The 12,367-nt window shown below is 44.4% G+C and overlaps 5 protein-coding genes across 5 annotated transcripts; 2 read left to right on the top strand and 3 right to left on the bottom strand.

The window, feature by feature from the left end:
- Window positions 1-385: 385 nt before the first annotated feature.
- On the bottom strand, window positions 386-2,203 carry N7469_002303 (uncharacterized protein; the record flags this gene model as incomplete). Its single annotated transcript, XM_056641223.1, has 5 exons — window positions 386-1,448; window positions 1,523-1,951; window positions 2,014-2,044; window positions 2,102-2,140; window positions 2,197-2,203. The coding sequence occupies 5 exons, from the start codon at window positions 2,201-2,203 to the stop codon at window positions 386-388; spliced, it is 1,569 nt and encodes a 522-aa protein (XP_056503717.1).
- A 313-nt stretch (window positions 2,204-2,516) lies between these two features.
- N7469_002302 (oleate hydratase) lies at window positions 2,517-4,198 on the top strand (the record flags this gene model as incomplete). Its single annotated transcript, XM_056641222.1, has 2 exons — window positions 2,517-3,061; window positions 3,118-4,198. 2 exons carry the CDS (start codon window positions 2,517-2,519, stop codon window positions 4,196-4,198), a joined length of 1,626 nt encoding a protein of 541 aa, XP_056503716.1.
- Window positions 4,199-6,979: 2,781 nt separating this feature from the next.
- On the bottom strand, window positions 6,980-8,597 carry N7469_002301 (FAD-binding oxidoreductase; the record flags this gene model as incomplete). The annotated part of the gene is made up of 4 exons (XM_056641221.1): window positions 6,980-7,138; window positions 7,193-7,225; window positions 7,308-8,414; window positions 8,460-8,597. 4 exons carry the CDS (start codon window positions 8,595-8,597, stop codon window positions 6,980-6,982), a joined length of 1,437 nt encoding a protein of 478 aa, XP_056503715.1.
- Window positions 8,598-9,333: 736 nt separating this feature from the next.
- On the top strand, window positions 9,334-9,765 carry N7469_002300 (Hsp20/alpha crystallin family protein; the record flags this gene model as incomplete). Its single annotated transcript, XM_056641220.1, has 1 exon — window positions 9,334-9,765. The coding sequence occupies one exon, from the start codon at window positions 9,334-9,336 to the stop codon at window positions 9,763-9,765; it is 432 nt and encodes a 143-aa protein (XP_056503714.1).
- Window positions 9,766-10,800: 1,035 nt separating this feature from the next.
- On the bottom strand, window positions 10,801-11,435 carry N7469_002299 (uncharacterized protein; the record flags this gene model as incomplete). Its single annotated transcript, XM_056641219.1, has 2 exons — window positions 10,801-11,355; window positions 11,427-11,435. 2 exons carry the CDS (start codon window positions 11,433-11,435, stop codon window positions 10,801-10,803), a joined length of 564 nt encoding a protein of 187 aa, XP_056503713.1.
- Between the last annotated feature and the right edge of the window lie 932 nt (window positions 11,436-12,367).

Genomic DNA, 12,367 nt, shown 5'->3' with positions numbered 1-12,367 from the left:
TGCAGTGGAACAACTGAAAGTTAGATGTATCATCCATTGTTATTGATCCTGTTTAATATATAGACCTGTCAAATATTAAACCCAAGCGTCTCTGTCCATGCTGAAAATAGTGATAAAAGCGAACAGACTCTATTTTAAAGGATCTATTGGATCTCCGCTGTACACAATTCCCGAAAATCTAGTCACGCTTATTTGATAACGCAAATGCCTGCTTTAACACTTACGATATTTCTTGCAGCTCGACATTTTAAGAAAAAAAAAGGCAGCCTTTTCACATTAACCTTAGCGATATGGATTCTTCCTACGCTAAAATTAGAAACACGGCCCTGTGCTTTGGTGATTCAACAGGGCTGTGCGGTACGATAGTATAATAATTAAACAATACTTAAACAACATTACCGTAACGTGCAGCGATGAATGACTTTTCAACCTTTGGGATAGTGTTCTTCAGTCCCATAATACGGCACACTGCTACTTGGGCACACCGCACACTGTACTGCAAAGTCAGTGCAGTTTCATCTGCAAGATTTACATATTGCCCAACCAGCGCAATGTTTGTGGTGTTAGGAGGGATGACCTCTGGTCGGTCATCATTGGATCTTTTCAGAAGCGGAGAGAGACCAAGCGGTATCACGCGGGGAATTGTAACGGCCGTTGAAAGGACCTGATCGACAGGAATACCGAGGCATCCCAACAGCTCTGCCATGATCTCATCACCACAGCAGTCATTAAGAGGCTTTTGGACAAAAGAGCCTCGCGCAGATGGTGTGAGACCATACCCGAGTATTACGCGAGTATTTTTGCGTTTGTTGGGGGGTAAGTGCTGCTTCATGAAAACGAGTTTCAATGACCAGTTACTTTTCGCGATTGATACGACTTTTCGGTGCTCTGAGTACACTGCCTCGGCGCAAGTATATATCCGGTTGAATTCGACGGTCGGTAGACCAATTGCAAATACCACAAGCCTAGAATCAAGCATATGGGTGCAAAAGGTTGATGGATTTCCGAATTTCGAGGATTTTCTGGCCAGCCGATACCATAGAGACCAATTGTTATCTAGCAATATCTCGGCTTTGGAAGGAACAATTGACGGCGGAATTGCCGTGGTCCCTGTTGACGATCCTGATGCTGCCGACCCTATGGTGACAATGACAATGTCTTCCGCCTCCACTGGTATGGTGACCTGCCGACCAGCATCCACTGCTTGGATTCTACAGATAGTACACGGTTCTTCTCCAGGGAGAAAATCAACATCGGAAACCGTGAGGTTAGACTGGAAGTGGACCCCTTCCTCTTTCAGATAAGACCGAAGTGGTTCGAGGGTCGACTTGTGCAATGTGTAGTCTAACAGGCTGTGAGCCTGTACCCGGTCACTTTTCATATCATCCAGGTATTGGCAGAGATATCGATGAAACTCCGCAGCGGAATGTGATGGCCTAAAACCAAAACTATGTTCACCAAATTGTTAGCTCGAATCAGCTATTTTAGGCTCACCTCGGGATGGGCAGAGGGTAGTGTATACCTTGAGGCCTTCTCCCAAAGACCTGACCCCCAAAAGGAGCTATCGAATACCTCATCAATGCTTTTTTGTTCAAAAGACGTTTCGTCATTCACAAGGGCATTGATGGTTAGCTTTCGATTCTTCCGCCACAGGAGGCCTCGGCCAACCGAATCCATGAAGTTCGCAGGCTTTGACATGAAGGCTTCCACAGCAGTCCTGGTAGACCTTGATGAACTCTCATTATGTTGCTTAAACTCCAGACAGAGAACATCGTCATAACTCTCGCAAGGTTTTCGCAAATGCCTCCAGATACAATCAAAGTGACTGGATTCAATCAATTCCGCAGTGATGCTGCCCTCGATTGCGATTCCGACGGAGTTCTCTAGAGCATACTTTGGCTGGGGTTGCAAATCTAGTATGTGGATTTTCTCCCCAGGAACTTCTGCATCGCTGATAAGATAAGAGGCAGCACTCAAGGATTCAATACCTCCCCCCTATTAGCCAAGCCGTACGTATTTGACGGTTCTGGTGCACCATTGAAGTCTTAAGTGTTGATCCAGGTCTGAAATCTTTGATCAATCTTTTTTTTCTTTTGCATACAGATATAGGCATTGGAACCCATCTGCGAGTTGGTGTTGGCTACATTGTTGTGGTGGATTGAATGGCCTCACTTTATTGCTTTCGTTACTACATACGGTCCATATCGCCTGACTGATTAACCGAATCGATCTGATCTCGCCATCGACCGACCTAGCCAGGGATATGATGAGGTGAGCAGTATTTCAAGTTAATGATAGATCTTCAAAAGATTTCATGGTGTGATGGTCTCACTCTGATTCCATGGTTCGTCACCCCGTTCTAGGCCTCAAACGAAGCGCATCGTTAGGTTATTGCATGACTCCACCTTCGCCCAATAAATGTAATTCTTCTTCCGACCATGTTCTTAAATATTGCGACATGATCGCGAGAATATTCACAGCACAAATAGTTTACATCATCTGAAGTTACGAAGAAAATGTGTTTTAAAAATACCAATGCCCGTGATCCTCAGACCACACGAGTCTGGCTCGTTGGCGGTGGAATTGCATCACTTGCCGCCGCCGTGTTTTTAATTAAAGATGCGCAAGTGCCAGGACACAATATCCATGTGCTTGAGCGCGATACGAAAATAGGAGGTGGAACAACTCTTGATGGGGATCCAGAGCACGGTTTTGTCCTTTATCCTGGAAATTTGCCGTACTTTCACGATAGATGCGTAAAATACTTGCTCTCTCTGGTACCAAGCGCCCAGGGAGCTGAGGAAACGCTTTTGGACAAATCCAGAGGCTTCGCGTCCACAGAATCTCCTCCGGTTATAAGCGGCCCCGGAACAAGGCTTCTGAGGAGCACAAGCGACTCCAAAATATGCGATACCGGTCATCTACATATCGGGCCACTGAATCGGTTGCAACTATTGAAGTTATTACTAGAAAGTGAGGGCCTTTTAGGAGGACATCGCATAGAAGAATTCTTTGGAGAAGAATTTTTTGCGACTGGTTTTTGGATTCTGTGGTCCACGACGTATGTTAAAGCACGGTGTAGACTTCCCAAGCTTGGTGGCTAACTAAGAGATGTAGATTTGGACTGAGGCCATGGCATAGCGCCATTGAGTTTCAAAGATACCTTCGCAAACATTTGGCGGATATTCGTACTTTGCACGAATCGAGAAAGCTCGACCGTACTCGGTTTAGTTTGTTTGAATCAGTAGTGCTCCCAGTCTCGGAGTATCTAAACTCAGAAGGTGTTGACTTTCATTTCAATGTAAGTGTAGTCAGCATCAATATGCGCTTAAATAATGATACGGCCGGTGAGCCGACAACTATCTCCGAGCTCATATTGCGCGAATGTGGACATATGAAGTCGGTGACATTCAATCCAAATGATCTCGCGATCGTAACTGTCGGTTCCATAAATTCTGGTACCAAGATAGGGACAAATTCCGAGCCACCACCACATCATGCTGACCCAGACGACTTCATCTATGATGACTGGTCTTTATGGTTCGATCTAGCGGGGAAATCTGCGAAATTTGGATCGCCTCTCCATTTCAATTCAAACATTCGAGAATCGTCCGTGGTGACCTTTACCGTCACTTTCTCTGATTCCAATTTCCTTTCCATGTACCAATCACGAACCAACAATGTTCCTGGAGCTGGAGCTATTCTATCACTTCCAGATAGCAATTGGATACTCAGCATTAGTGTCCCCCATCAGCCAGTGTTTCCTAACCAACCACCAAATGTGGATGTGATTTGGGGCTATGGTTTGCGCCCCGAGAAAATGGGAAACGTCATTGACAAGCCTATGATACATTGCACGGGGGAAGATATCATGAAAGAGCTACTTTTCCACTTGGGGTTTCCAGGCGAGGAGATCTTCAATCAATCAATCACTGTCCCATGCTTCTCACCGCTGGCAACGTCGGCGATTTTACCTAGAGATCGCATTGATCGGCCAGAGGTTATTCCACCCAACACAACTAACATTGGCCTTATAGGCCAATTCACAGAAGTTCCCAATGAGACAACCCTTACAGTCGAGTACAGTGTGCGGAGCGCCCAGCTTGCGGTGTATACGTTGATGGGACTAAAGAAGTCGCCGCCCAAAGTAAAAAGAAACATTCTAGTAGATATTCTAGATTTGCTGGGAGAATGCTGAAGGCCTAGTCATGTCTACCCAGTTATATCGGGTTGGCGCCCCTAATGAATGGATTCTTCTAGGTGGGGCTGGTGAGCTACTGAGAACGGGGGTTGGGAAATGAACCTGGCTGATTTCAATATTCAATCCATCGGCCCTGTGTGTCTCTAGGTGAATTATTGAATGTTATTCCGTCTCCTTTTTTCATTAAAGTCCTTCAATTCGTTTACCTCAATATTGTTTGTCGACTAGCAGATGGATCCACTTTTATATTTAAATACAGAAGCCTTATGATCAACGTGCTTCATTACTGCACCTAGTAATTGCTGCGAACTGATTGGAGGGACCATTCAAGAGTCGCAAGTTAAATATTACTACATATTCGTTGTATCAAGTCATCTGCTTTGAAATTTGTGTTTATGCATATGGATAGAGTAAATGATGTTCCTGGGCTGTGAAAACAGAACCAAAACCGAGAAAGACACAATTGAGATCCAGGTAATAATAGCAAACGATGTGCCCAGCAGTAAGTCGTACATTGTTTTCAATAATGTACGGCTTCAGCTCCAAGTTAGATATAATTCGCGACGCACACTTTTAAAAAAGTGCAACCACAGAGCGCTGGGGTGAAAGAATCTATGATCCATTTGATGGGTTCCGCATCATTAATAAAGAAATTATAAAGCAGTCGCTTTTCTGTCACTTTGATAGTCAAGCCTTCATAGACAGGGAATCTGAGCGAATTAGAGAGCACCTGATGTCTTACAACATCATGCAGCCGAGGAAAGGATATGATAACTTTGATGTTTTATCATGGTCACCAATATATAATAGAAACACAAATAGCGCTCTTGATGGTTGAGCACAACATTTTTGGCGTCTCCATGCATTTACGGCATATGCCTTAATTAGCCAAGTTCCCTTTTCTTGGAAAATTTGGCCTGAAAACACTGCATTGTATAGTTGAGTACCCCTTGGTGGCTACAAGAAATTCCGGTCTATAGTTGCCATGTTGGCTATCTGTTAAATCTTATACCTCTTCTGTTGTGCTAGATCCTACCAATGGCTCTAGGCATATTGGGCATGCGCTATTGTCGAAAGTGACCCATCTTTCGAGGCAATAATCGTGGAACACGTGTCGGCATGTGATTGTATAAACGGGTTGATTACTGTGCACTGGCTCTGGGCATATTGCACTATCACAACTTAGCAGACCGCAAAGCTGTTAGAAGTAAGAGCGACATTTTTCCTACCAGTCTATTGAATCATGAGAGTTAACCAGATTCTGTTGCTCTCTCTACATAGCCATCCAACAATCTCCGTACATCTTCTTGGGAACAAGTTGTGCGAATAGTTCCAATCGAGTCATCGGGTCAGGTTCTAGCATAGGACTTTGGTTTGCAATATTTGCGATACGGTAAACATTTAGGAAGATTCTGAGGGCATCATGAGACTGAGAAGAGATAGGCGACGGAATGATTTCATACAATATGATAGCTACTATGGTAGCAAATATCCCCAATATAAGCAAATTAGTATTCGTTCTATCTTGACTTATTCCGAAACTTTCGTTCTTGACATCTATGCCTATTTGAATGGATGTGCCTGTTGGTATAACGTTGTACGATGATGAGAGAGTGATCATTTTGATCGAGGTAGGCGAAAAGCCCGTTTGGATGATATTACAGTATCTGATGTCACGGTAAAATATTCATACCAAGAGTTAAAATCTCGGAAGCAGCCGGACGTCCTCTCTTTATAAGTGGAACACTGCAGTAGAAGTGGAAGTAAATTGCACTTAAAAATACGACTATAACACCGGTCCACATAACCTTTGTCAAACTCACGTAAATTGGCTAGTTCAGATATTCAATTTCGTGCATGTTAGTTCAACTAAGCTCTTTGGAAAACGACGCATATGACATGACCGATCTGGCCCAGGCTCGGCCGGGCTAGCCTTCGTTCGGATCCGTGCAAATCAAAAGCCGTGCTCATTCCATTGTTAGCCGAGCTCAGCAACGGATGTTGGGCTAAGGCGAACAATCGAAAAGATGAGAGTATCACAGATCACCACTTGGCTTAATACTTAAACCCCAACGAACAGTTTATAAATGGACAGTCGTTGGAGGAGCGACAGGACTAAAGTACAAACAAAAGTTTTCCTACACATGACACACTTGGATTGAAGAGCTTTCAACTTTGAATGTATTCAACTCTTCTCCGTCCCGTTGAATTGACCAAAAAAGTTAATCTCACCAGATATTTCATATCAATAGCAGAGATAGCAGACCATGTTCTCAAATTACAAAGCTTTAAAGAATTGTCTTTTCATTTATGCCTGCCTGAGGCAAGGTGTTCCGCCCGGTCGCGAACTAAGTTAACTGTGGAATCCTGACAAGAGACTACAGTAACGGCAATCGTTGCGGGATATATCGGTTTCGGATAGGTTCAAACAGAGAAATTACCACCCCAAATCGAATTATAATGACTGATATACTGGTCCGATACGCGATTCTAGCCCTTAGCTTGATCTCTCACTCTCTGGGTACCCACCTCGCTCATCCATATATTGCAAACGTGGTTGCCTTATTTGTTCGCTACGACTCAGCGCGTCTGTTAGAACAGACTATCATCGCACCTATCCCTCTTTACTAGCTAATAGTGCCTAACAATGCTAATTCTCTCCTAATATCGACATCTGGAGAACTCATTCCGATGGTGATGTTCTGTTATCCCGCTATATTACTTATGCATTAGGTAGGTAAGATTAATGTGGGATGTTCCAGTAACATAGGTTTGATATCATCTTTCCTGAACCAACATGTCGAAGTTGTGCCACTTCCCGAACATATTATAAGGATCATATTTTTTCTTAATTTCTCGGAGACGAGAGACATTTTCTCCAAATACTGCTCGGACGGGTGCATCGTTCGCTATGATCCAGTTAGCCATTCCATCAATCTGCATCGTCGTTTCTTCATCAATTTCACAACCTCGATTATCTGCTTGACCTACCCGCATAATTTGCATATAACCCTGTTCCATGAACTGGCATATTATAATTAGGTTTACTTGCTATGCCGGCCCGTATCCTAATTTTCTCCATAATATCTGTCTGTATAGATTTTACCCTCTCATCCGAATTTGTCGTCTGCCACCTGAATAGGGAGCTGACATTGTAATAAGGACCTCGGCTTGCAAATGCGGTGGCATCATTCGAAAACTTTCGGATCTGTCGATTCGGCAAAAATTCGAAAAATAAGCTGCTATCCCTGGCTTCGGGAAACGCCATCAAGAAGCTATCAAATTGATGATATAAGGATTGAATAAAGTCAGTATCAAGGGGTAGAGCAACATTGGAGCCGGAGAGTCTCTTCCGAGGACCGAAAGCCCACTCGTGGTGGTAAGTGGTATCAACTCCAGTGAAGTTGCTGCGTCGGATGAGTGTATCTTCAACACTGAGCATACTATTGAGACTGTCATATGGAAGCATTCGTGTGTTATTCAGTATTGGCTGGGACGCGAGCAATGGAAAGAAGAAATTTTCTGCGGTCATCCGATCCCCATTATGGAACACGACTACCATAATACTGCAGTGAATCGACGAAGGCTGTAGATTGAATCCGAACCAGAAGCCCTGTCGACCATCTGTGAGTCTCTCGAACTGGTTGGCAAAATCGACAACTTCCGGCAATTTGTCCACCGAGAAGAGCAGTGTTCCAGCATATACTGGATGGTTCTGGCTGTGAGCTCGAAAAGCGAGCTCAACTACCACCCCGAAGCTCTGACCAGCACCCCGAATGGCCCAGAAGAGATCTGGGCTCTGGTCTGCAGATGTGATGACCATACTACCATCTGCTAAGACTATCCTCGCCCATAGTAGATTATCAATTGCCAGACCATACTGACCAGATAACCATCCATAACCTCCCCCCAATGTGGCACCGGCTGCACCGATGTGGCCTAGTGTGCTGCCAACCACCGCAAGGTCATATTGAGCAGCTGCGACATCAATATCATCCCACAAGGCTCCACCTTCGGCAATTACCATGCGCGAGGCCGGTTCTACGTGAACCCTTCGTAAATTCGACATGTCCAAAACAATACCCCCTTTGGCAGACGAGTATCCGCCAGTTGAGTACCCGCCTCCTTTGACTGCCAAAGGAACACGACGGTCAGCCGAGAATCGAACCACCACGGCTACCTCTTCAACCGAGGAAATGCGGACTACCGCGCCCTGAAACATAAGTATTCTGAACAAAAGGTCATAGACATTACTCACAATATCCACATCACAAATTTCACTCCATTGTTTGATACGGTCGTTGTAATTGTCACATCCCCATGTTGAGACTTCTGCACCTGTTCCTCTCAACTCCTTCCTGAGCTTAATAATATGGGAGAATGGTAGGAACGGCATCGATGAAGCAGGTTTCCTGTCGAAAAATATGATAACAAAACTCGGTGTGCTGCACCAATACCTTAGATTTCGGTTATAGTAGATTGCCTCAAACACCGTGTCTTTTAGTGAGCGGTTCCACAAATAAACCTCAATGGCTATATGAATTCCTGAAAAGGCGGAGATGGCTATGAGGAATCAACAAAAATTCTAATGCGACAATCCATGGTTCTATTGTGATGCAGAGGGGCCACACAGAGGGCCCAGGCCATTTCATCTGGCCACTTGCCTTAGAAAGAATATCAACGTAATATCATGATCACGATGAAGCTTACGAAGCGTGAACCTTCCGGTTTAGTAGTGGAAACGCGTTCAGGGCTAATATTTCAGTGCCCCTTGATACTTAACGATCAAAGTCACGCCGCCGTATATATTCTAAGCTGAGAATTTTACCATATTGAATTACCTATGAGAATTAAGATCTCATAGTTTTTTGTTCCTCCTTGGAATCGTAAAATTAGGTTTGATGAGTCTGGGCGTGTCCAGATTGTTCAGATGGGCTGATGTGGTGGCGAGTGGCTTTCATCAGCAGATATCTAGATTTCTTTGCCAGTTTTAACTCTAATCAGTCATTTTATTAATTGCCCATTTATCACTTACAACTACCTCCACAGATATTCCCAGCTCTTGTTCTGAGAGTAGCATAGAACGAAGCGATTCAAATCTCTATCCAAATAGTTTTCAAGACAAGAGAAATATGTCTTTGATGCCGCAATTCCACAGCGGTGGACTCTCCGCTGTAAACCGTCTACTCGACAACTATGAAAATATGTTCTCAAACCCGAGGGACATTCAAACATACGCACCATATTTTGACATTCGCGAGACAGAAAAGGCTTACTATCTTGATGGTGACCTACCTGGCGTTCAACAAAAGGACCTAGAAATTGAATTCGAAGATGAGCATTGCCTAAATGTTAAGGCTCATAGTGAGCGGGAATCAACTATTGAGAAAGGATCTTGGCGGGCATCAGAGAGATTGGTAGGAGATCTTCGACGGACATTCAACTTTCCGACTGCAATAGACCAGGATCACACTCATGCTCATCTGAAAAATGGTGTCCTGTCATTGGAGGTCCCCAAATCGACTACCACTCACAGCAAGAAAAAAGTTGATATCCTGGATTGAAGGAAGTAAACTCGACGCCTAATTTGCATTTTCCGGTCAAAACTGATATTTGTTTCCTTCGTATGTACTTGTATCTAAATTGGAAAATTATTCGAGCGCCACTACTGTTATAGCGTAAATCGAATCAAAGTGAAGCATTTTCGAAGAGCGGCCACGAATCACTGCCTGGCAAAAGGATTAATACAAATTGACTACAAGTAGCAGCTTAATGATGTTTTGATAAGGTGCGAGTAATTGTTTACTGGCAAAACATAAAACCAGACTTGAAACTTTATTAAGAGATACCCAGAGTCTTTCACATTCCGCGTCAAAGAACTCAGACTATGCGGCTGCGGTGCCTCGAATAACAAGTAAAATACTCATTCGGGTCTGTATCTTCAGAACCGCCCAGGTTCGCCTTGTGTCATGGAAACAACAGAGATACCCTTTGGCATCCTAATCAGCTGAACTCTTATATCCAGATACGGTTACCCCCGTACTTTAGATCATCAGTTTCGCACAGTACAATTGGAACGAAAGGTGTATAGGACAAGTTCAACATTTTACCGTCGTCTTCCAGCCTCCAATGTGTTCTTTCCCAGGTTTGCTTTGGCAAGAAGACAGCCTGGAAGAAAGGCAAAGAATAGAACCCTCAACTATGAGTTTTGTCTTCATCGATAAACCCAGATTTAATAAATGGGTGGTCCATAGGCGAACTGGTTGGTCATCACTGGGGATGACACCAGTAAGGGTGTCCTACCAGATACTGCCAGCACACACTCAAGATGTCATATTTTTCAATGTTCAATAGATGATGTGTTCTTTGAATTCGTCAATAATACTCCCTAACTACATGAAGGTGAATACGTGATGGTTTTCAGCATCGGCCACATATAGATGTAACCACATTACCGGTGTTTCCCGGCACTGGCCAACCTACTAAACCTTTTTCTAATCCATACGGTCGATGCTTGGCACGGCCGTGAACATGTGTGGAGGAATCGCAGTTAAACAGCCAAACAATGAAAGATTAAAGTGACACGAAGATAACACAAGTTAACAATTTTGCAGGAACCTATGTTCCGCATCACCACGATCAGCAGTAACGCACGCCCACGTGTATCCATTGGCATCCTTGATCATTGCAGCTGCGACCTGATAGTTGCATATACCAGGCATGCCTAATACAGAGCTAATAGCTTTGTCGACATCACTCCCGGCGATGTTTGAAGTTTTGCTTGACGCCACCTGACACCACATTTCACCCGGCGTACCATTCGCAAACATACTAAACGCTCCATTGAGATGAACGGGATTGAGTGATGAATAAGATTGGTAAGACAACTTGGCCAAAGCGTTTTGCATATTAGAGTTGACCGGGCAAATGTGCATATGAACTTGATCCTGCGTCACTGTGCGGGCAGGATTGATCGCTAGGCCTGTGGTACTCAGGTCTGCAATGTTCTGTCCAAAGTTCCAGGCAAGGGGTGCGAGATTTGAATTCATTTGCAGGTCCAGGATGTTGTGAATTGGTTGGTTTGGTGTAGCAAGGTTTTGACCCGGGAGCCTCCACCAGCCACCTGGGGTACTTTCCGTGCAGTGGACCGGACTCTGCAGGCACTCACAGAGACTGCTCAGCCATACCCCACAAGCGTTACAGTCACTGTTTGAGGAGTACGTACAATCGCCATCGCAATTCGCGAGGGAAAAACCTCCCGGTGCCAAACCACAAGATCCACTAACCGTGCATTTTCCATTGCAATGCGCAGCACTACTAGGAGTCGTGAAGTCTCGGCAGGAACATTTTCCAACGTTATTGTCGACGATCTCTTTACTTGTGCAAATAGATTGACTGGAAACTTTTAGAATCACGAAGAGGAACAAGAGAAGAAGACAGAGTATAGCCCTATGGACAGTCATGATGCAGACAGGATATTGTATATAGCGTGGCTCACCTATTGGATGCAAAGGAGCCAACAAGGTAATTGTCCCATGTTTGTCGAGGGGACAGTTACTCTTCTATATCTATTGATCTCCTATAATAGTCCACAAGAGGAGAATGTTCCAGCCGCAATCCAAAATCCTACAACAAGGTCTATACTATTGACCCAAGGCGGATATGTTTCGGACTGCCTATGATGTAAGGGTGGACCTAACCCAGCCCTCCTATAACTTAATCCGTGTATCACACCACGCCGATGATCTCCGCTCTTCTGAGCCAATCTGAATAGACGTAGTAGAAGTATCATGCCTTAATGAAAGGCGTGGTGCACCGGGTCTTGTGTAGTATGATGATGGTACTGTGTTGGTTACCTGAGACGAATGGATTCTAGACCATATGTCTAGCTCAGCCGAACATCTTGATGCCAGACGGTCCCCAGGAAGCACCAAATCTCTCTTCAGTAAGAACGGGGTTGAGCAGCAGCGGGCGAGGTTCACTTTGCCCGTTCAGAGATTGTTTTCTTTGCGCAATTTGTTGCTGTGTATCTGTCTTACAGTATAAAAACAGCGACTGGTATCATTACTTGTATGGTACATAACATGTTGTTGCGCTGTATCATGGATTAGGGTTTGAAAGAGCATCTTTGTTTCCGACATCGCGGGCAACGTCACGCCCTTCTGT

This window comes from Penicillium citrinum, assembly GCF_028827155.1.
Source record: "Penicillium citrinum strain IBT 23319 chromosome Unknown utg000002l:1.0-3833315.0:1.0-3834789.0, whole genome shotgun sequence".
NCBI lineage: Eukaryota > Fungi > Ascomycota > Eurotiomycetes > Eurotiales > Aspergillaceae > Penicillium > Penicillium citrinum.
The sequence above is the reverse complement of the archived record's forward strand: the minus strand, read 5'-3'. Positions and strand labels throughout refer to the sequence as shown.